The sequence below is a fragment of the Mytilus californianus genome, unplaced genomic scaffold (genome assembly GCF_021869535.1).
Source record: "Mytilus californianus isolate M0D057914Y unplaced genomic scaffold, xbMytCali1.0.p SCAF_3, whole genome shotgun sequence".
Lineage (NCBI taxonomy): Eukaryota > Metazoa > Mollusca > Bivalvia > Mytilida > Mytilidae > Mytilus > Mytilus californianus.
The window spans coordinates 26,305,919-26,331,722 of NW_026262679.1; the positions used below are offsets into that span (position 1 = coordinate 26,305,919).

Here is a 25,804-nt window from a genome sequence, read left to right on the forward strand (position 1 = left end):
TCCATGTTCCTTAAATCATATCTTTTATTATAAATATCAACAAAAGAATCCCTTCTTTTTGGTTAGAAGGACATTATCATATTTTACTTTTCTCTTATAAATTGTATATATCACTTGTAAGCTACTAATGCAAAATTCCTTGGTGAAAGACTTGGATCAAATACTGGAATCAAATAACTAGATATACCTGAAATAAAAGATAAACAGAAATTTAAACATGATGGAAGGCTCAAAACTTAGGATTATAAACAATATTTTAGAAATTTCACAAAAATATGAAAAAGCAAAAAATGTATACATTCAATGTTTAGATCAAGTTTATAATATAACATAATTTAGCCGACGATTTAAATTTTCAATCCAAAATATTATTATGTGTATTGAAAGAAAATTTGTAAATTCCGATATGTAATCTGTTGAGTAATGGGTAATGACAATTGAACTATAGTCATAAAAATCATAGGAACAAAGATATTTCTAAATTATATTGTATATATCTCACTTGGAATAGACATGATATATGGCTCAATGCTGCTGTAAAAAACCTGAAGTATGCAAAATTTCTGGATCTTTTGAAATTCTAACTCTACATAAAACATAAAATGTATCAAGGTTTGCCTTACTTAAAATGTATCAAGGTTTGCCTTACTTAAAATGTATCAAGGTTTGCCTTACTTAAAATGTACCAAGATTTACCTTACTTAAAATGTACCAAGGTTTGCCTTACTTAAAATGTATCAAGGTTTGCCTTAATTTCTGCTTTTCAAATAATTCTACTTTTTCATAAATGTTTTGTAGAAACCTAAAGAAACTCACATCTTCAATTCATCAGCAAAAATACAGCATTTTTGTAAAAGACAAATCATTAATTTATCAATCCTAGCAAGCTGTAGATATGAAATATTAAAAAAAAGATTTACTTCTGGAGTCTATGCTCATTATGATATCAAAACTTAAAATGCAAATAGGCTTACATAATCGACCTCCTAATTACCATCAGTCATAAAATGCTTCGCTGGGGCGCAGCTTGATACGACCGCAGAGGTCGAACCCTGAACAGTTGGGGCAAGTATGGACACAACATTCAAGCTTGATACAGCTCTGAATTTGGATTGTTATTAAATATTTGACACAGCATAGGTTTCTGACACAGAAAGAATGTGGTCTAAGAACTTGAATTTTTTTAATTTACCTATTATGGTCCAATGTCCAAAATCAAAATACATGGTTTGATTCAGCATATCAAAGAACCCCATATATTCAATTTTTGTTAAAATCAAACAAAGTTTAATTTTGGACCCCAACTTGGACAAACTTGAAAACTGGGCCCATAATCAAAAATCTAAACACATGTTTAGATTCAGCATATCAAAGAACCCCAAGAATTCAATTTTTGCTAAAATCAAACTAAGTTTAATTTTGGACCCTTTGGACCTTAATGTAGACCAATTTAAAAAACGGGACTTAAAATTAAAAATCTAAATACACGGTTAGATTTGGAATATCAAAGAACCCCAATAATTCAATTTTTGATGAAATCAAACAAAGTTTAATTTTGGACCCTTTTGACCTCAATATGAACAAATTTGATAGGGGGGCCCCACAAATAAAAATTCTTAATGCATGGTTAGATTCAGCATATCAAAGAACCCCATATATTCAATTTTTGTTGAAATCAAAAAAAGTTTAATTTTGGACCCCAACTTGGACCAACTTGAAAACTGGGCCCATAATCAAAAATCTAAACACATGTTTAGATTCAGCATATCAAAGAACCCCAAGAATTCAATTTTTGTTAAAATCAAACTAAGTTTAATTTTGGACCCTTTGGACCTCAATGAAGACCAATTTAAAAAACGGGACCCAAATTAAAAATCTAAAAACACGGTTAGATTTGGCATATCAAAGAACCCCAATAATTCAATTTTTGATGAAATCAAACAAAGTTTAATTTTGGACCCTTTTGATCTCAATATGAACCAATTTGATAGCGGGGCCTACAAATAAAAAATCTAAATACATGGTTAGATTCAGCATATCAAAGAACCTCATATATTCAATTTTTGTTGAAATCAAACAAAGTTTAATTTTGGACCCCAATTTGGACCAACTTGAAAACTGGGCCCATAATCAAAAATCTAAATACATGTTTAGATTCAGCATATCAAAGAACCCCATATATTCAATTTTTGTTGAAATCAAACAAAGTTTAAATACTGGACCCTATCTTGGACCAACTTGAAAACTGGGCCCATAATCAAAAATCTAAACACATGTTTAGATTCAGCAAATCAAAGAACCCCAAGAATTCAATTTTTGTTAAAATCAAACTAAGTTTAATTTTGGACCCTTTGGACCTCAATGTAGACCAATTTAAAAAACAGGACCCAAAATTAAAAACCTAAATACACGGTTAGATTTGGAATATCAAAGAACCCCAATAATTCAATTTTAGATGAAATCAAACAAAGTTTAATTTTGGACCCTTTTGACCTCAATATGAACCAATTAGATAACGGGGTCCACAAATAAAAAATCTAAATACATGGTTAGATTCAGCAATTCAAAGAACCCCATATATTCAATTTTTGTTGAAATCAAACAAAGTTTAATTTTGGACCCCAATTTGGACCAACTTGAAAACTGGGCCAAAAATCAAAAATCTAAATACATGTTTAGATTCAGCATATCAAAGAACCTCATATATTCAATTTTTGCTAAAATCAAACAAAGTTTAATTTTGGACCCTTTGGACATTAATGTAGACCAATTTGAAAACTGGACCCAAAATTAAAAATCTAAATACACTGTTAGATTCGGCATAACAAATAAATAAATGTGATCAAAGATTTTACAAATCTAATGCGCCATACTGTGCAATTAAAGATTACTTCTTGAAATTTTTCAATATTTGAAATTTGAAAAAAAAATAATATTTGAAGAACAATTCTTTTTAATTTCTGAAATCTGAAATGAGAAAAAGTTGGCCCCCCACAATTTCTTTTTATTCCCCCCCCCCCCCCCCCCCCTTTTTCCCCCAAAAAAATTCTTTCCCTCAAGATATGGTCATAATCTCAATTCAAATTTCCAATGGAGTTGGCAACCATAATTACCCATTTAAATTTACCATAGTGCTAACTTAATCTATTTTATAATAGAATTAATAAAAATATAGTGTCAAATCTTTCATATGGATTTTTTTGTAAAAAAAAAAGATGAAAACATTTGCAGATATTTTTACTGGTCTTCCTTTATAAATATGCATTTCTTTAAACATAATTTAAAAGCAGTGTAAGGGAAGTAACCAAAACGTTGTATTTGGATTACCTCCCTTACACTGTTTTAGATTATCTTTATTGTTCATTAACCATTACTTTATACATAATTTAAAAGCAGTGTAAGGGAGATAATTTCAATGATGTATTTGATTTATCTCCCTTACACTGCTTTAAATTATGTTTTGTACTAAAGTATTTGTCCATTAACCAGGACAACCTTGTTTTTCCCCCTTTTTTGCCCCTAATTCCTAAACGGTTTGAGCCATAACCCCCCAAAGCAAATCCTAACCATCCCTTTGTGGTATGGAAACTTGTAGTATAATTTCAGAGAGATCCATACACCGTTCCACAGTTATTGTCTGGAAACTAGAAAATGCTCATTTTTGGCCCCTTTTTGGCCCCTAATTCCTTAACTGTTGGTACCATAACCCCCAAAATCAATCCCAACCTTCCTTTTGTGGTATTTAACCTTATGGTCAAATTTCAAAAAGATCCATTCACTTAAACTAAAGTTAGAGTGCGAAAACCAATATGTATTCGGACGACGACGCTGGACGACGACGACGACGACGACGACGCCAACGTCATACCAATATACGACCACAAAATTTTTTGGCGGTCGTATAAAAACTTGGGTTCATGTAGGACCCATATTTCAGAGAAAGGATGAAAATGGAAATGTGAAATATAATGCCAATCTACTAACCTTGTTCTTTAAGATAAAACATCCTGTCCAACAGAATAACAGTTTCTACCACAGGTGCTAGTGCCAATCTAATTGTATAAAAAGCTACCACATCTTTCCAGTTTGATAATTTACAAAGTAGTGTCTTCAATATGTCTGAATCAATTTCACAATCTAATCCCAGCTTAGCTAATGCAATTTTTGCATATCTGAAAATTCAAATTATTGTGTATTATCTATGAAGATTATTCTATGAATCATTATAAACTAATTAAATATTCCCATAATATCAATTGACATTTAAATGATCTAAGCTACTTAAAAACTCAAAAAACTTATTATTAATGTCAGCTTAAAGCTGTTGCTCTTTTTTTTCCATTGTTCTTGGCTAGCCTTGCAAGAAATTCTCACCTTTCAAAATCCATTTGTTCTGCTTTCTTTATGGTAAGCTTAGTGGCACCAAACACAAAATCAGGTTTTTTATGTAGAATTATTTCCTGAAGCAAAGCTCTGTAACAGTGTAACTTCAAATTTGGTGGGTTATCTGAAAGCAGATGCAAACCTTACATTATGTTAGTTTCTAGATATAAAAAGAAAATTCCTAGATGGTTACAAGAAGTATTTAGCATTTAGTGGTAGTGTAATTGGTTTCATTTTTACATTGAAGTTTTATACTCTGAGATCATTTTATTTCAATGATACCAGTTTATTTTTGGTTTGAGAAGCATATATTTTGCAATCTTTGCACATAACTAGCATTAAGCTGATCATTTTTAAAATGCAATCTCACTAGGAAGCTATTAAACCAAGAGTTCCAAGTGGTGAAGTTAAAATCATCCCTTTTGTAAATTTTACAGACACCATCACGAGTTGACCATTATAGAACATCTGTTTTACAGATGACAACAGACATGTTCCAATTGTCATTATTACAATCCCGTCCCCTTTTCCCCGAATATGACCTACCGAATTAGACTTATCACCGGGTTTGTACTTACATGAGCAACACGATGGGTGCCACATATGGAGCAGAATCTGCTTACCCTTCTGGAGCACCTGAGATCACTCCAAGTTTTTGGTTGGGTTCGTGTTGCTGCTCAGTCTTTAGTTTTCTATGTGGTTTGTCTGTTGGTCTTTTTCTTTTTTAGCAATGGCATTGTCAGTTAATTTTCGACTAACATAAAAAAAAACACAAGTAGGACAACCATTTGACTTTCAGAAAGAGGAAGGGGCTTGAAAGATCTTGTTGGATACATTTTCATGTAAATACAAAATATCATTTTTAACATCAGAGAATCTAAAATGCCTATCACAAAACAATGTTTGTAATAAAAGGATGTTCTTGAGGCAAATGGCAACAAATTATTCATTTTTCTCTGATTTTGAATCATATCAGTTTATACAAAGACTTGTACTCTATCATAATCCTGTTTAATAAAATGATTGCAATAAAATATTTTAAAGCATTTCATGACATGTGATTGTGTTTTATCATCTGTGTATATCAACTGTCTGTTTGATGTTATAGGCATATAAATCAAGATGTCTGTCAGCTATTGCACACTAATGATACCCCTGCTATATGTATTATGTAAATAGGAAGTTGATGAGCCATGGATGTGAAAACACATCACTATGAATAGCAGTATCAGATGAGCTTGTCACCATATTACAATAAGCTCTGATTCGTAGTACCTTAGAAAAAATTTAAGACATGCTCGGATCGGGGGTATAAATATAAAAAGAAGATGTGGTATGATTGCAAATGAGAGAACTCTCCACAAGAGACCAAATGACACAGAAATTAACAACTATAGGTCACTGTTTGGCCTTCAACAATGAGCAAAGCCCATACCGCATAGTTAGCTATAAAAGGCCCTGAAATGAAAAATGTAAAACAATTCAAATGAGAAAAATAACGGCCTAATTCATGTACAAAATAATGAACGAAAACAAATATATTACACAGTAACAAACGACAACCACTGAATTACAGGCTCTTGACTTGGGACAGGCACATACAGAACGTGGCAGGGTTTAACTCCTTATAACATTTTCAATTTTTCTGGTTAAATGGCTTAAAATGTGTATTTAAGAAACATTTAAACACATCCCACCTCAAAAAACCAACTTAAGAAGTAATTTCTTAGAATACATAACTGATAACTTCAGAAATCTAGAAAATTTCATTCCAGCATGATCAACCTACCTAACAATCTCTGTCTGTAGACATCTATAGAATGACAAGCCATTTCTCTTGCTTCATAGGTCAGCTGATGATCAGGTAATTCTGATACAAATTTACTTATAGGATAGCCAACATCTTCACTGGTACTACAACAAATATACATTTTGATTCAGTTCAAATAGAACTTTTCAAAAACATCAAACTATTAATAAAAATTTAAAAGTTGCATACCGTTGAATTCATTTATTTTTCGTGAATACCAATATTTGTGGATTGAGGAATAATTGCATTTTTGTTGATATAAGATTTCCTGGTTTTGCCAAGGTCTGCATACCAGCCTATGGTAAATTTGGACTTCATTAGACATTTCAATTGGTGGTTTCATGAAATCAATGAAAATTGGTATCCCAAGAATAATAATGAATCCACAGTATTAGATAGTATGTCATAAAGACTTGCTTCTAAGTGTCTCCAAACCATGAACATTTTTCTTTTTATCTGTTGATTTTCAAAACTGCTTCTTCTAGACAAAAATAAAAGAACACTGTTTCCCAACCCAGGTATAGATAAAAATCAAATATGTTAACAAATTAAAAAAAAATCCTCTCTGCAAATCTAAAATTGACTAAACTAAATCTGAAAAAAATTTCGTTGAATTTATTTTGTGATTTTCATTTATCCAGCAAAATAAACATCCAGCGAAAATAACCCGCTATAGGGTATTAGATTCAACTAAAATAAATAAAGGTTAAAAAGATTACACGTAATTTTAACTTTCAGTCATACTTTTCTTTTGTGGACATTTTCATATAACAACAACCAACAGAAGCCACTCCACGAATATCATCACATCTGGCAAATACTCTTAAGATAGTAGGAGTTAGGTCTCCACAGGCATGCAACCCTGTCAATAGCAACCTCTTGTCTTCATGAGAAATCTCTCTCTTCTTGAAACATTTTATACATGTCTGCAATCTAAAAAGAGAATCATCTGGCCCATGGTTTGGGCACTGACATAGATTATCTTCATTTGAAATACTAGCCTCAGAGTTGATGACTTGAAGGAAATCACCAGGTGTGGTATTTGGTTGGATCATGCAAGTCACATGATTAGGAAGAGGAATGCTGTCAACAGCACATGTTTCATCAGTAGTGTCTATCATCTTGCTTTCTTTCAACTTTCTCTGCAATAACATAAAAAGTCATTACTAATTATGAGGTTTTCCCCTTGTACTTCACATATATTGAGGAGAAACCTTTTAACTTATCTTAAGATTTTCGATACTTCTTGAACATATGCAAAATGAAAAACATGTCATATTTAGTATCTCTGATTTAACAGTTAACGACTTTTTCTTCATGCAAATGTTGTATGAGCTCATATTTTTTAGAAGGGCTTGTTCAGAAAAAACAATGGCAATTCAGTACTGTCAAATATTCCTTAATTAAAAATGACATAGTCAAACTGAATGGATAAAAATGGGAACTTTCATATCAACATGTAGTGTTTTTTAAAGGATATGTTTATAATTGGATAAACATGTTATTGAGGAATACCAGATATCTCTTCAATTCACTTCATACTTATAGAAACTTTTTATGGTACACTTTTAGTTATCTTTACACTTGTAATTATCATACAACTGAACAACATGTCTTTAGTCATCATTATATTTCCTATGGGAGTACAGCAAATAAAGCAGAGATCGCGCTGGGCTGTGCTAATTTTGCAAAATTAAATGTGAAGTAAATTACATCTGGTGACAAATTATGGCTGCTTTTTTCCCATTGTCAAAATTTTCATTCTTGACTGCAATGGCAAAAAATTTGTAAATGGTTCCATGGAATCGTGTGTCTCACCTGTTATTGCTGCCGTTATAGTAAGAGTATAATGTTGACTACCAAAAACTAAGTCCAGTTATAAGTAAAATACGGAAATATGAAAATTTTGCTATGTATACTGTCTTTTGATCATAAAACGGCTTCTGCCAAGGTTTCATATAATTTCATGAAGGTTTGACAAAGTAATTGATGTTAAATTTTTTTTTAATACAGAGGGAACTTAAATATTGACAACAAAATCATTATCAGGAACTAATACATGTAAGTTTTAGTGTCTGCAAGCATGTGCTGAGAATTACCTCAACATGTTATTTTGTGTATGGCTTCCATTTCCTTTGATGTAAATAAAACACCTTAAATATCGCTGATAGACCCAAATGGCTAAGTAAACAAATTTTTAACAGATTGCCCAAAATATGAAATCATTAGTCAATCGTCTTTATAACCCCCTAGGGACAATTGAAAATAATTACTAGTAACTTAAAGGAAGTAATAGTTTTATATTCTATTCCTTAAAAAATCCTAAAAGAGTGATCAGAATAAATCTACCTGATGTTTGATTACTGTGGATTCATTATTATTCGTTGGATACCAATTTTCGTGGGTTTCGTGGGTACAGGTGAACCACGAATTCAAATGTTCAACGAATTACCAATGTTAATTTGGCTTTGTATGTAGAGATTGGCAAAACCACGAAATCAAATATCCACGAAAATGCAAGTGTTCCTCAATCCACGAAAATTGATACCCACGAAAATAAATGAATCCACAGTACCTTTTAAAGCAACAGTGAGAAGAACCCATGACATATATATAGTAAGCATTAAAAGGCCCTGAGTCCATGACATGACAAAATATTAATAAATTCAAATGAGAAAACAAACAGCCTGATTTATGTTCATAACAAATAAACAAAAAACAAACATAATTGACAGCAACCAAAGATAACCACTGATTAACAGGTATCGACAGGGTTAAACATCAGTGTTCCAGCTTGAATCTCAGGGCAGAAGGGTGCTAGTTGTCTGAAAGGGCACTTTAGCGTTATAACCCAGATTTTAAGGGCAATGTTGGACAGTGTATAAATTACCTTGAATATTGCTAGGCTCAGCTGGAGAACATTAGTTGTATTTTTAAACCATATTCAGAAATTAATGTGTTCTTGATGTTGGTTCCAGTAAGAATTTTTTTTCATCAAATTATCATACCATGAAGCAAAGCATATCATTTTGATGTTAATCTAAACAAACTTGTACATTTGGTATGGAAAATAATCATCAGAAATTTCAATGTTTTATAACTTATACCAAAATAAACAAGAAGTTTTGAAAGTTGGAGTTATACATGCAAAATTGAATGTTGAATGTAATTAAATTATCTACATTTAAATTACTTGTTCAAACATATAGTATATATGTTATTGAGAGTTATTTATTATCATTTGAATTGTTACAAAAAAGTATTTTTTAAGTGCACACCAAAGTGCTCCTCAGTAAGGAGTTTTATAAATATAACAGGTGAGACAGGAGATGATCATATTTTATATTGATGCAATAATATATTGCAGAAGGTATAAACAGTTTCTTTTTTCTCCATCATTGTTAAAAATAAATTTGTTGAGTGCTCCTATGTCAGGAGGATTATGAAATACAAGAAGTATTAAAAACAGGAAGTGAATCTTGTTATGTTCAAGATACAAATTTCTTTGATTCCTCTTTAAATTTCATACTCATGGTTATGAAACAAAACATTTTTTACCAATTAAGTCAAAACTATGTATGCCTTTAAAATTGTTTAAGATTTTATTTTTTATGTTATGCCTACTGAAATAATTTTTTTCAGGTGTACATGCTGTACATAAACATTACAAATGGATAACATGTGGACATTTCATTCTGTATTAAATATCTAGTATTTGTTCAATTATCTTAAATCCACTAATTAGCAGTAAACAATCATTAACAAAGGTGATAAAACTGCCAAAGCACTAGGTATTTAACTTAATCCCATTGTCAGTTAATTAGTGTTACACAATCAGGTAACAATTTTACCGGAAACGCCGGTAGGCATGAAATTTTGAAATTTTATTTTTTTGAAAAGGCAGAGGGGTGCATTCTTTTACTTTGGAGGGCAGAAGGGCGGGGGTAAGGGCATCAAGGGCGGGCCGCCTATCTATTTAGGGCAGGCGGGAACACAGAACATGTTTGTGAGCACTCATCCCGACCCGATTGCTTGTTTTTAAGTTAGAAAGGCTTTTCAAAAGGTTAATTATGATAAATGAAGTCTTTATTTAAAAATTTGATTTATATTTGATTTCATATGAAGGAATAGCAAAATACGATGCAAATTTGAATATTTCTTAACTGGCAACAAAAAATTGACACTTGGTTTTTCTAGCAAGACATATTTTGGAGGCCCGCACAATTTTTGATAAGCTGAGGGAAAAAAAATGTTTAACTTATAATTTTACTGAAGTAAGAATATGTATACATAAATTTACCTACCTTTAAATGAGACCTAATAGTATAAGACATATCCCTAGAAAAGAATGTAAATAAAAGATCATAAATTATCAGGTAAATACATCAAGTCATTGATATTTCATAAAATTGGGTTAAATTAATAAGGTTAACAATACTTCAATCAATTTGGATTGTTCCATAACACACATACAATTATACATGACACCTAGGCAAGGTACTCTTAAACTGTATATGTATGTGTGGGTGAATAACCACTTTTCTAATTAAAAATGCTTGAGAACCACAAAGTGTATTCTACAGAAAGGTTAACAGGGGAATTAAGTGTATCGTAGGAGGGACATTAAAAACTAATAAAAAAAATTCCAAACCTGAAGACTAATTAAATGATAAAATGCTTCGCTGAGCGCAGAGGTCTAACCCTTAACAGTTGGGGCAAGTTTGGACACAATATTCAAGCTTGATACTGTCTGAATTTGGATTGTGATCAAATTTTTGACATAATATAGGTTTCTGACACAAAATAAATGTGGTCAAAGATCTTAAAAATTTAAAAAGGGACATTTAATTTACCTAGAATGGTATGATATCCAAAATCTAACAACATGGTTAGATTCAGCATATAAAAAAACACCAAAAATTTAATTTTAGTTGAAATCAAACAAAGGAGAAGGTCCGGTAAGGGCTAATTTCGGCCTAAAATTCGAAGTACATCTGATGAAAGATTTTTGACATTTTTTTAACACTTAAGTATCTACTTCATTCGATTCAATTGGTTGTTGTAAAAGATTTGGACTGACTTGGTCATTAAAAACGCTCAGATTGAAGCTTAAATATGCAAAATCTATCAAATATACCATTTAACGTCACTTTTCAGATGATTTTTGTCTGAAATGGAAGTGGCCGCCTTCGTGTTCACTCTCAGCATTTATATATATTATGTATTATCATTTAATACAACATATATTTAAATATTAAGAATGAACACAAGTGCGGCCACTTCCATTTTAGACAAAAACCGTCTTAAAATTAGCACAAATGTTTAAATTGTGAAGATATCAGTATTTTTGCATGAAATAATAATGTTAGTACCTGATGCATGTCCATTGTATTATCAAAAACAGCCCATATTTATATAACAAAAGCATGTTACTTTCCAATAAATAAGTAAAAATTAACAATTTAACAACTTTGTAAAAACGCTATATTTTGGGGCCAAAAAGGGGTCTTACTGGGCCTACTCCTTTAATTTTAGACCCTTCAAACCTTAATATGGACTAATTTGAAAACAGGGCCCAAAATAAAAAATCTAAATGCACAATAAGATTCAGCATATCATACAGCTGCAATAATATAGTTTTTGATGAAATCAAACAAAGTTTAATCTTGGACCCTTTTGACCTCAATGTAGACCAATTTAAAAATGGGCCCAATATCCAAAAAAGTAATACAATGTTAGAACCACCAAAAATTAAAGACTTTAAATTAATCCCATTGAAATTGGTAAAAAGATTTGTATTTATTTTCAATTGAAGATTTCTTGCTATTGCACAATACTGTGCAATTTAAGATTTCTCGTATTGTGCAATACTGTGCTATTGCCCAATACAGTGCAATTAAAGATTTCTTGCTATTGCGCAATACTGTGCAATTGAAGATTTCTAGCTATTGCCCAATACAGTGCAATTGAAGATTTCTTGCTATTGCCCAATACAGTGCAATTGAAGATTTCTTGCTATTGCGCAATACTGTGCTATTGTGCAATACTGTGCTATTGCGCAATACTGTGCAATTGAAGATTTCTTGCTATTGCGCAATACTGTGCTATTGAAGATTTCTTGCTATTGCGCAATACTGTGCAATTGGAGATTTCTTGCTATTGCGCAATACTGTGCAACTGAAGATTTTTTGCTAGAGCGCAATACTGTGCAATTGAAGATTTCTTGCTATTGCCCAATACAGTGCAATTGAAGATTTCTTGCTATTGCCCAATACAGTGCAATTAAAGAATTCTTGCTATTGCATAATACTGTGCAATCATTTGAAATTTCAAAAATTTTGAATAAAAAAAATATGAATCCTCAAAAAAAATTGGAAAAAAAAATCCCCCTAAACTTTTTGAACCCCCTCCCCCTTGGAGTAATTACCCCCAAATTAATCCCAGCCTTCCCTTTATGGTATGGAACCTTGAAGTACAATTTTAGAGAGATCCATACACTTAAACACAAGTTACCGCCTGGAAACTAGAATAATGCTTGTTTTTGGCCCTTTTTTGCCCCTAATTCTTGAACCATTGGGTCAATTACCCCCAAACTCAATCCCAGCCTTATCTTTGTGATATGGAACCTTGTGGTACAATTTCTGAGAGATCTATACACTAACACACAAGTTATTGTCCGGAAACTACAAAAATGCTTGTTTTTGGCCCCTAATTCCTAAACTGTTGGTACCATAACCCCCAAAATCAATCCCAACAACCTTCCTTTTGTGGTATTTAACCTTCTGGTAAAATTTCTTAGAGATCCATTCACTTTAACTAAAGTTATTGTCCGGAAACCAAATGTGTCTTCGGACGACGACGACACCATAGCATTATACGACGCAAAAATTGTTTTGCAGTCGTATAAAAATGCAAATACCGGCATAAGAAATCATTCTTTGTATCTGTTAAAACATCCAACAAACTGACTTGGCATGCAAATATTTAAATATTTAAATTCAATATCTTAAAGCTTCTATGATGGTCATGATTGGTTCTATACAGCTAATTTCCTTTTTAATATAGAAATAAAGTTGTTTTTGTAAATAAAAAAAGTCTTTATGGTATTCTTTATATTAAGTGATTTCTTTGAGGAAATTTGTTTTCAAGACAAAAGTTACAAACCAAAATGTGTGTTGCATAATATAGAATGTATAAAAGTAATTGTGCCAGAATAGTATATCTGTAATAAAGAATCAATTAGCATTTATACATCATCTTCTCTATCCATTAGTACATAAGAAACCTTACTTGTCAAACTTTTCAGCCTTAGGAGCATGACATCCTGATGCTTCCACTGTAGTGACCTTCAGACTGTGACCAAAGGTTAAAATTCGTGAAAGGTGACCTTGACCTGCTCCAACATCTACAACATGTTTACTACCAGATGCTTGACTTAGAAGAGAGATCAGCTTGAAATCAAAAAGATTTTTTATTATATTATCTGAATGACATTTAATTAAGTCTATACTCAGTAATGACACAGTTTTTCAAAACCACAATTGTACATTTACAAAAATAATCTGTTAAAATAGATTATTTGAAATATACATGCAAATGCATATTGTGTTATTTTCATTACAGGTATTTATCAAGAGATAAGAAGTTTGTTACACTAATTTCTAAAAAACAGTTATCCTTTGCAGCATAGTGATATTTGTTTTTTTTTAAAAAAATATCCTGTATACACAAATCTAAAGTTTCCACTCATCAATTTTCAGAGTACTATACATAGTCCTTATAATGTAACAATTTCTGAAATTTGTTCATGGTCACAGGAACTTTCAACATACAAATATTGTCTTAGTGTGAATGTGAATATAAGGATTACAAGTTATGTCTGTTCAGGTTAAAAAATTAAGAGGAAAATATTTTTATAAAATGGACTATCCATTTAAGGATCATACTTTTTTTTTCTTTTTTTTTTTTTACAATTTTTAGATTACATTGTCTGAACTTTTGTACATATATGTGCAGTCTTCTTGATGTATTTTTTTTTCTTTCTTAAATTCCCTGGTCTAGCCTCATACATATACAGATAATGGGTGTGTTTCAGTGACATAGACAATCAGAAGAAAAATAAACTGAGGTTAGAACAGGAGGAATGTATTTGCATAGAAACATTTTTACCTATTTTATAAAAACTCTTAAAGCCTGCTGTTCACATCATTTCCTATATTAAGATAGCATTACATGGTAACATTTTGTTTTTGTTTTCATTATTACTATATACCAGAATGGTTTCTTGTTAACTTATAATCAATAGCTTCCCTGCCAAACATTGAAGAGTTTCATTTGTAAGTGTTTGCAAGGACAATAATTTTTTGCCCCTAGATTTCCCGCTCGACAGTAGCTTAAAGGAGACATGACATGATTTTTTTTTTTTTTTTTTTTTTTAAATTAATAAATATTAGTCTTAAAACATGTTTTGTACAATTTTGCTGGTCAAAACCTGATAAATCAGCATTTTTCTGGTCAAAGAATCTAGCGCTTGTCATAATGACTGGATTTTAATGAGATAACGATCACGTGATCGTGCTTATGTCAGTGGTTACAAGCTGGGAAAATGTCTCTTAACTGGACGATGTCGATACACTATGGACGGTATTGACAGCAGTTTTCCCGATTACTGACAAATTATAAAGACATTGTGTGTGAAAAATAACCAAGAAAAGGATATTAATTCTTCATGCAAAGAGTCCAAAAAGGACGATTTTTCAGACAATACCGATCGGATTGTTACCATACATATTTGGTTTGTCTGATGAATAAATTTAATAGACCGCTTTCTGTATTTTTTTCATTTAAATAAAACTAGTTTTTAATCATGATTGAAAATATAAATTTCTAATTATTGATGATCAAATTGTTCTTTTTTTTTCTCTCTGTTACGGTAATGTTATAATTATGTGTGCGCCAGAAGCAGAAAAAAAAAACGATAGTAAAAGTCAAATAAGCGTTCGCAAAGTGTCCGTTTTTATTTTTTTTTAATACATAGAGACTTTTAATATGTATAAATTATCACCAAAAGTTATGCTTATAATTTTTTTGATTGGAAACCATACATCACACAAGGGATTTGTACAGTGAAAATCCTTTATCACACTATTTCTGCATTAGGATATTCAATTAACAATTTTATTACTTTCCCCCTTTTATGACAATTCAATTCAATATTTTATTTACGTCTCATCGGTGTGTTCACCTAATGTATAAAATTACACAGTACAAAACATTTATTGGAGGCTGTTGTTTTAGTGATTAAATGTTGACACCTATAGCATACTTGGGTTTACTCCTGGTTTGCCCAGGTGAAAGGTAAGAAGGCACCTGTAGTGTGATTTAGTCATGTGTTATGTTATTTACCTTTTAAAATCATACATTTCTAAGAAAATCTATCTTATGTTGAAATAATTAATATAGTTATACTACACTTCTAAAGTATGCTATTCCATCCAGACCCTTATAAATCTAACTTCAAATTTAAGGAATTACACAGAGTAAATTCAAATTCACTTATTTCCACCCCTCTCTTCCAAATATCATTTAGCAATCAATTTGTTTATTGCTACCAGCAAAACGCTTGAGTCCAGGAAAATATTTGCAACACATAATGTTCTTTTTCAAAATATTTTTTTCTAAGAGGGGTCATTTGAATAAATGTTAGATTTTCAATTGGACTTAGCAGGAAAATGTTCACATGTAACATACTTCAGTCTTCAAGAACATGAGTTGTGTATTAGCTGTACTTGGCTTTGTTTGATCTAGCTAACAGTATTTGTGCGTTGTCTCTATTGTTTTAACGTTAGTGGTTTCTCTACTTCGTACCGATCTTTTGGTCCGAGTACACAGTTATTTCGTAGTGCATTTCTTTTAGACACATAAATGAAGATTTAAAAAATCCCACCTGCGCTTTCTCAATAATTTTTTTACAGTGTGTTGTACTACTTTTGAGACAAATTATATCAAAATTATAGAAAACTTCATCGGCTCTAACTCAAAATATGGACAATTTTATGTTAAGGGGGTCTTGAAATCTTTTGACAGCTTCCGAAGTGCTAATTTTTAACATTTTTCAGCTGGACCAAATCACTACTTTACTTTAAAATCATGACCCAAATTTTTTTACAGTGTCATTTCACCCCCCCCCCCCCCCCCCCCCTTTACTTGCTATTTGAGTCATAAAACATGGAGAAATAAATTTGGAAGGGGTATAAAAATAATTGGCAAGTAATACACTGTCCACACTAGGGACGAAAATCAAAGGACGATAACTGTGTACTCGGACCTTTTGCGTTAGACTGGTTTTTATAGTTCTTATGTACTGCTGTAAGACTACTGTCACAGGTTGGGAGGGGGAGAGGGTACCGTAGGCGCTCACAAACATATACCACCGACACATTTTGAATGTGCCTGTCCTAAATCAGGAGCATATAGATCAGTGGTTGTCGCGTTGATTCATGTCTGTCAATTTTTTTCTATGGAAATTATTTTGTTATAAATAAGTTAGTTTTCTCGTTAAAATTGTTTCACATTTTCACGTTTAGAACTTTTATAGCCAAATATACGGTATGGAGTTTCTCATTATTGGAGGCCGTACGGTAAACAACACTTTCTTCATTTATTATAAAGTTTCCATTTTAAAAAGAAATGTTTTTCATCATCTGAATCTTTACCAACTAAATAGTTGTCAATGATTATATTAGATGTTCAATATAAAAAAAATTGAGAATGGAAATAGGGAATGTGTCAGAAAAAGAATGTAAAAGACTTATGATTCACATTCTCGTATCATTTCCTTGTTTGCTTTTTATGCTTTTTGTCTAACAATTTCTTATGAAGTTATAGACTTGCAAGCATACAAGAATATTACTTTTCCATCTCAAGAATTCAATTAAAAAATGCATCTGTTATAAACCTTTTTATATCTGCATATTCTTAAAAGCAATAAAAATAAGATCTATATACAGGTTGTCTATTAGTTATCAACATGGGTTAGGGTATTTCATTGATAGTGCATAGGGTATTGTATGGTCGTACTACAGGTATTCATTAAACATATATGATCAGGTAGTTGTACCTGTTTTACTGTACAAAACAATAATATATTCCAAACTCTCCTGTGCCCTCGGCAAAACCAACATCCAGGATGTACACAAAGAGCTTATGAAGTAATATTGCGTAATCACTATATGTCTTATCAATCCCCCATGTGGAGTGACACCTGAAGTTTGCAACTTCAAACGAGACCTGAAATTGCGAAACTCAATCATCTGTACCGTATACCTGTGACCTATGATGAACTCATGGCATGGCACCCGAGACCCCAACTCTGAATTCCCTATGAAAGTGGGCGGAAAGAAGTGTAGTTTAGGGCTTGTTAAAAAGTCCCATCTTTACACCTTCTAAGTCTGCGTGTCATTCAAAAAACAGAAAATATCATGTCAATATTCTTTTTAATTATATTGTTGAATCCATCGGCATCGCACAAAATAATTGTTTATCACTGTCATGCGTTTTGTTGGATAATAATGGAAACTATATTTGTGCTGTACCCATATGTCAATATGAATGAATGTAACCACTGACATAGTAGCCTCGTTCTGAGTGACTTCCGGGATGGAAATATGCATATTTGACAGGTCGATAAATCGTTGCATTTAAATCTCATTAAAATACATATTTTCCTAAATAGTTGACACTTATATTGCTATCGATGTATTTTTGGGGAAAGTTAAGTATAAATAAGCATTTTGAAACACAAATTGAAAATCGTGTCATGTCTCCTTTAAAGATATGATAGTATAGCTACTTAGTGGTTTTAACAACATTTGATACAAAAGATCAAAGATACAGCGTGGCTATAAACATTAAATTTTGGTTGTCAACATACCATTTAGAAAAATAAACTGCTGGTCAGGTTCCATTTAGGATTGCTGAAAAATGCTCAAAAAATTATTGAAGAAATTTTTTGCAAGGGAAAATCAAAATTTTCATAATCCTGGATCCACACATGAGTTTTGCATTTAAATGTCAATGAAAAATAAAGAATTATATGTAAATAGTAGTAAGTATATCAAAGGTAAGCTAAATCAACTTTCTGAACTAGTTCAAACAGTTTTTTACCTTTCCCAGCTGAAGAATTTCGTGTTGTTTTTTTGGTTTTACATGTTTACGGAAAAATTGATTCAATGGAAGATACTGTCCATCCTTAACACTGTGTTTGGACTTCATAGAATCTGAGACCTCCAACTGAACTGGAACTGGTATATTCTGATTTGATTCCATGACATCACATCCAGCGCTACCATTATCTTTAAATTTTTGCTTTATTTTGTCACTGTCAAGATCCACAGGATAGCGGCCTAAAGAGTATGTTTGTGTACAGGATTTGAAGCAAAGAAGGCTGAGAGGTAATACTCTTCTGTAAATTAAAGAAGAATTGGTATCAGAAAAATACACTTCTGCAAAATAAAAAAAAGATTTTCAATTGTTTCACATTTTGTCATAGCTGACTATACAGTTTTGGCTTTGCTCATTGTTGAAGGCTGTATTTTGACTTCTATTCATACTGGTGTAAAACAAATTAAGGGGATATTTTGGCCCTACATCTTTGTATTGTGGAGTATTTCAGTAAAATTAATTCAATATTAGTGTTAAATTTCATGATAAAATTTGGAATAAATACATAAAAAGTATGTGTTTCATACTTAATACAAAGAAAACTCTAAAATGTTGTTGAAAATGTGCCCCCTCTCCCATTATAGTTATAGTTTGCAGGGAACTCACCCTTCAGATTTTGGAAAAATTTAATGATATCTCCTTTCAAATTCAAAAGGTAGTGCAACTGAAGGCAACAACTCTGACATAATACAAACATCAAGTATCTGTCTTCCATTTCATTTGAAATATTTTGTAACCTATTCAATGGGTAATTTTGTGCAATGTTCTATTTTTCAAATTTTTTGTCCTAAGATTTAATACAATGTATTTATAATCAACAGGACATTGAACAATTCTCTTTATAAGTTTTAAAACTAATCAAAGATATGTAAAGGTATATAAGATTACCAACTTATTTTTATAGTTCACTTATTTGTCCTTTGGTCTTACATGGATAGTCGTCTCATTAGCATTCATACCAGATCTCCTTAATTTTATAAATGAGAACATGCATGGCTTATTCACAATGTACATGGATGGAAATGACAAAAAATTTAAATACTTGTGTGCAACTTAAAGAGCAAACTTATGTAAGAATGAAATTATTTTTTTCTCTAAAAAACATTCCTGCAACTTATAATCCAGTTTAATTTTATAAATTCTAAAAGCTATGATTTTTGCTTTTTGTTCATTTTTGAAAACCACAAGGTGACCTATAGGACTTTCTAGAAACTCACTTCATAAAGCCTAAATCTGATTTTTAAAATCACAATTAAATATGAATTATTTCCCTTGTTGGCAATTATACTGGTATATAAACACTGTTTCACTCCAGTGCAGAATAAATGTCAGAAGGAAAATAGAAAACAATGAGTTACTTTAATTTACAAACATTTCAAACTTTATAATAGAGTTTGGTTATGAGTATGTTGGAAGACAAAATACTATTAGTAACTTTTCTATTGATACATTTTATATAAACCAAATATTATCTTAACATCAGCAGGGATTAAAAACTGCTAATTATTGACTCTTCATTGAGCTTCATTGCCACAAAAGCAGTTCTACTTCTTGAAAAGGGAGATAACCAACTTCAAATTATAGTTTCAGAGTAAAATTCTTGATTCTGCAAATGAGTTTTTGGAAAGGGCTATAGTTGTTCACATCCTGGTACTTTGGGTCTGGTGGATAGTTGTCTCATTTAAAATCCTACTATATTTTATTATTTTTTTATATTAAGAAAAAAAATAGTGTCAAGTTGGAAAAAAAAAACCCACTGATAATTGTAAACTTATATTGGTGGAATTGTTGAACATCTAATATCTGTGTATTTACCTGCAATGCTTAGAAGTAACCGATAAAAGATCTGACAATTCATCTGTATCCATACAACATAGCACATCTTTCCAGGAATTTGGTAGTTTCTTCCAATGATCTTCAACAAAAAAATTCTGAAAAATATATGTAAATAAACAAATTTTTGTACCCACTTTTTACATAGTAAATGGTTAATGCAATTTTAAAATTAGGCCTCCACAGTTTGATTTATATAATATATATATGTTTTACATAACTGTGGACAATTTACTTTCCCGTTTTAACATACTATGTCATATATCTGATACTTTATAAACTTTTAACTGTTTTGCTTACTACATCAACAACATTATATAGTCATGAAATCAATATAGAGTTTTTGCAAACTTAAATTTTCATTACAGCAAATGTTATGCAATATATATACAATGTTGGCTGGTAATTTGTTGGTCCTGTACATGTAAGTTCTTTCATTTAACACTATCTTAACAGAAGGAACCGACAAATGAAATTACCCCACTTGAGGCCAAATTGGGGGTACCTATTCAGGAATTTAAATAGCCTGCTTTTTTTAAAAATAGAAAAATATGTTTTATCTTAAAAATAAAATTCCTTTTCAAAACAATAGTTTCTCAAAACATTTAATGTATATATTTATGTTATGAACATTGTGAAATACTGTTGCCGAAACCACTATGGACGAACTGGTAATATTGCCAAAACCAACTTTATAGATGGCTGACTGGTAATATAGCATAAACAACCTGTGGCAGGACTAGTTTTGTTGCCGAAATGTTGAAAGCATCAAATTAGCCTACTATCTTACCTCATATGAAAAGAGGGATGGGTCATCTCACAGTATATTTTTTTTTTATTTTTTGTAAAATTATTTATCAAAATGTACATAAGATTTAAAAGATAACTGAAACCAAGTTGCATAAACCCTGTAAACATTAAGAATCTAGTGGTTTTATTATCATGCACAATCACTGAAAGTCTTTAAGGTGAGAATATGGGACAACTTCCAGAGACAACTCCGACCATGTATAAAGTAAACTAGGAAACAATATTCATAATATTGTCAACCCGGACAAAGTATTAAAAATAAGTTTGATCCATTTAGTGATTATAAATGATTAAATGTTATATTTAACATAAAGTATCCTTCAAATGTTGCTGAATTTGCAAAAAATAAAAAAAAATTGTTGAATGTGAATCCAAATTTCTAGTTATCTTTTTTATTTATTAAAAAAATTAAACACAAGTGAACTGACGCCTGGTAAATCTTCTGTCAGTAGATTCCATAAAGTGGATACCTCGAGTATGCAGGGTCGTTACGATAAAAACATAAAATGTAGAAGGTCCTGTAACAACACTTTAAGGAATGCTCCAGTAATTTATTGAAATCGACATGTTCCAGTGGCTAGGCCACAGTCATCAGGATAGAAAACAATACATAACATCATGCTGAGGTACAAAATCGAGTTGAGAAAATTAAAATGTCACAATGTTGCTATGGTGAGTAATGTTATAAATAGCAATTGAAAGAGAAAGTGAAAGTAAGTATATTTTGGAAGTAAACTATTAAAATAAAATAAAAAGTACAAATTCTTGAATTAATTATTTATTATATATTTTTTTGATATTCTAATCTCATTGCATGTTTATTTTGTATTTTATCTAAAGTCCATCAACAAGTCAACTTGTACATGTTTGACGTCTAAAATTCCACTTCAGACAAAGTATAAACATAGAGTTTGTGCTATTTTTAGAGCTATTCTTAATGCTTGTAGTTAAAAGGTTTGGTTGGCTTGCTTGCTTTGTTTGTATAACATGTATAAATGTTTGCTCAAGCATTGTAACTAAGATTGACATATCCGCATTCAATAGATAGGTGGGGCTTCAGCTTGTACATTATATATAATTATACTTAAATGTTATTGGATGTTAAATATAATACAGAGTATAATGTATATACAAGCTGAAGCCCCGCCTATCTGAATATGTTTTATTTTTTGTTCTTGAATTATTTATTATATATTTTTTTATATTTTAATCTCATTGCATGTTTATTTTGTATTTTACCTAAAGTCCCATCAACAAGTCATGTGGACGTCTAAAACATAGAGTTTATGCTATTTTAGAGCTATTTCCTAATGCTTGTAGTTTAAGGTTTGGTTGGCTTGCTTGCTTTGTTTGTATAAATGTTTGCTCAAGCATTGTAACTAAGATTGACATCCGCTATCAATAGATACTAAGGCTAGGCTTCAGCTTGTACATTATACTTTAATGTTATTGGATGTTAAGTATAATGCAGAGTATAATGTATATATACAAGCTGAAGCCCCGCCTATCTATTGATTGCAGATGTCAATCTTAATTACCATGCTTGAGCAAACATTTATACAAACAAAGCAAGGAAGCCAACCAAACCTTTAAACTACAAGCATTAGGAAAATAGCTCTAAAATGATTAAATTTGCAAATGAAGTGCTGTGTCCAAAATAACTGATTTAATGTAAAATCGACTTTCTTCTTCATGGTGATTCTATATTTGAAATAAAATCTTTATTAATTCATTAAACAAACTTTACCTGTTAATTGACTTAACTGTTTATTATATATTTGTTTATTATAAGGGGACGAAGTCCCCTCTTACGGTAGAAAAATCAATAAAATTATAAAAAAAAAAAAAAAAAAAAAAAATCGGGAAAAATTTCATTCTACTAATGAACTCAAAATCATTAACTTTTTTATTTTCAGACTTTTTTGTTTTCCCGCATTTGCGCAGAAATCTACTTCCTTTTTCCTGTCTCGTTTGCATTAGTCTTTGAGTAAAATATATATTTATCAGTCTAGTAAAATATAGGAAGGAACGCAATACCAATTTCATTTTTAATAATTCCTTGAATGGCTTGATATGAAAAACCGTTACCTGAAGATAGCGTTTCTTTGTTTACATTGAATATGACGTCATAACATAAATAACGTCACAACTAAAATCCCTAACAACAGAACCGAAATCGGAAACGTTACGGTATTTCCGTTTCTTTTTTTAACAGATTTTGAAGTTAAAATATGTTTTAATTAAAAAAAAAAATTCATACAGACTTCGTCCCCTTTCACAGGTAATGCCTGCCTCATATTAATCTCATTGCGTTTTACCTAAAGTCATAATTAAATTTGATTAAATTTAGAGTTAGTAATGTAAATTTAATTATGCCAATCTTCAACATTAGATGGATGCATGTTGTGAACTTGAATTGTCTATATAGAATGACTTATCTCCATGAATGGTCTGAGTTATCTTTTTGTAGACACTCAAATAATCATTAATATAGTCAAAACTTATTTTTTTAATACTTTGTCTAATCAAGTTGGCATTGTAAACTGTAGGGTGCAGGTCGTTTCGTAACCTGGTCGTTTCGTAACTAGTCGATTCGTAACTCAACTAGGTCGTTTCGTACCTGAGACGTTTTGTAACCATATATCAATATATAATAACAATAAGAGTAGTAGGTTACGTAAAAAATAATAAAAAGACTTATTGATGTATGTATATATATATATATATATACATCTACAAGTCTAAATTGAAAACAATTAACGTTCAAACCTATGATTGCATTGGATAAAAACCGCAATTTTTATACGTGTGCATGCAAAACAAATTTCTTGGTAGAGGGGTCTTAATACAACACAAACAACATTTTCCAAAAGACCAAATGAGTGAAAAAGTATATTTTAACAAAACGCATTTGACTAGCAGGTCGAACAACTGATGTACTTAAACCCTGCTGACTGCCATTGGCGATTGACAAATAAACGGATCACAAGATGTAACAAAATAGATCTTATTAGTAATTTATTACCAAACAGAAAACAATAAATTTGCGGAAAAGATGGTATACCGCAAACATGAGGTGCAAAAATTTGTACACCATATCCGGATTTCGACAATTAATGTCTCTTCAGTGATGTTAGGAATCGAAACGGTATTTGGAAGGCCATATAATTTACCTCAATTTAGGATATATCTATATTTATTTATTAGATAATTGATTGCACATAAATTTACACTTTACAAGTACAGTTTTGCACACATGCGAATAGAACAGAATTGTCCATCATCATTTAGATGTACTCCGTCTTTATCAAAGTATTTAGTCTTCTGCCTCCTGCTTTGATGTCTCCAATACTTGACACCACTCATCTTTATGTTGCTTAGTTCTTTATTTATCTTCTTTTTTTTCTATCATAAGTTGTTTCTTTCATATGTTTCTTGTTTTTAGTCTGACGATGTTGGAGCCTATAACTACAGAAGGAACACCTAAGCGCTTGACATCTTTTGCGAGTTGTACAATCTCTGATGCTGTGTGTGATGCAGATAATTTATCACAGATGTCATTCTCTCCAATCTGTATGAAAACAAAGTCTGGTTTAAATTTCTTCACTATGTGGAGATCAAAATGTCTCAATGACTGTACTTTTCTCCCGCCTACCCCGTGAAGCTTTGTTTCAACAGAACTTGATAAGTCGGATTGCGTTCTTAACATCCAATTTTCCAGTCTTCGGATGAAACTGTGACCGATCACAAGTACTTTGGGCTTATTTACTGTTAGTGACCTATTTGGCGTTTATAGATGAATGAAAAGGAGTAAAAAAACTGCTATTATACCATTAAGTGAACACTTGTCACTTACATTTATTTAATTTAACCACGCCTAGTAATTTATCAATTTAATTCAAATTAAATTTATTCAAAATATTTCACTACTGATTGCTTTTTTGTGTAGTTAAAAAACATATATCAGAAAGATTGATGGTCATTATAACTATATTAATTAAAATTCTTAAACTTTAAATAATAACTTTAACTTTTTCATTTAAACTAATTAATTTAAACTAACACTTTAAAACCATATATAATTACACCAGGTACGAAACGTCTCAGTTACAAAACAACGTAGTTACGAATCGACCAGGTACGAAACGACCAGGTTACGAAACGACATGCATTCAAACTGTAAAAGTGTACTTTATAAACAATTTTGATGACCTTCTAGACGGTCAGAGTTGTCTTCATAGACGGTCTGAGTTGTTTTCATACTCATAGACAGCCAGGCAGATCCAGGATTTTTGAAAGGGGGGTGGGGGAATTAATTTTTAGACATTTTATGCTAAAAATTCATATACATGTAGAAGGTGAAAAACGTGATATAATACATTTTTTGGGGATCAAAGGGGGATCTCTACACCACCCATTGGTTCCGTCACTGGACAGTCTGAGTTGTCTTTTTTGTAGATGGTCCCAGTTATCTTCGGGCAGAGTTGTAATGCACCCTTAACATTTGCAGTACATTAGGCCCCTATACTGAAAAGATTAAAAACATGAAAACATCTGGTATACAGAAATTAAAAAGGGGGTCCAATGTCATGATATATGATTGAAATAGGAAGACAATTACAGAAACATAGGCGTCAACAACTGTTTTGTACAGTGTTATGAAGTTTAGAGCATTCGTGTGAAAACTTTGGAGACTTTGAGCAGAATTATTATTGCAACAAACGAACTCCATTTCACTGCAGGAAA

General features: G+C 31.3%; 1 protein-coding gene across 1 annotated transcript; it reads right to left on the reverse strand.

Annotated features, from left to right (window-relative positions):
* Positions 1 to 25,804, reverse strand: LOC127734239 (methyltransferase-like protein 25B). Its single transcript, XM_052244015.1, has 10 exons — positions 25,680 to 25,804; positions 20,231 to 20,346; positions 18,359 to 18,656; positions 13,484 to 13,644; positions 10,498 to 10,531; positions 6,938 to 7,335; positions 6,173 to 6,297; positions 4,375 to 4,507; positions 3,985 to 4,172; positions 1 to 187 (listed from the first exon to the last, which is right to left on the reverse strand). Exons 1-10 carry the CDS (start codon positions 25,788 to 25,790, stop codon positions 111 to 113), a joined length of 1,641 nt encoding a protein of 546 aa, XP_052099975.1. The 5' UTR covers positions 25,791 to 25,804; the 3' UTR covers positions 1 to 110.

Excerpts from the sequence above, each read along its gene's own strand:
- LOC127734239 (XM_052244015.1), bottom strand. The coding sequence starts at position 25,790 with ATGGAGTTCGTTTGTTGCAATAATAATTCTGCTCAAAGTCTCCAAAGT. Across the intron at positions 20,347-25,679 it reads TTGTTGACGCCTATGTTTCT|AATTTTTTTGTTGAAGATCA; the intron begins GTAATTGTCTTC and ends TATATTTTTCAG. Across the intron at positions 13,645-18,358 it reads AAATTCTTCAGCTGGGAAAG|CTGATCTCTCTTCTAAGTCA; the intron begins GTAAAAAACTGT and ends TTTGATTTCAAG.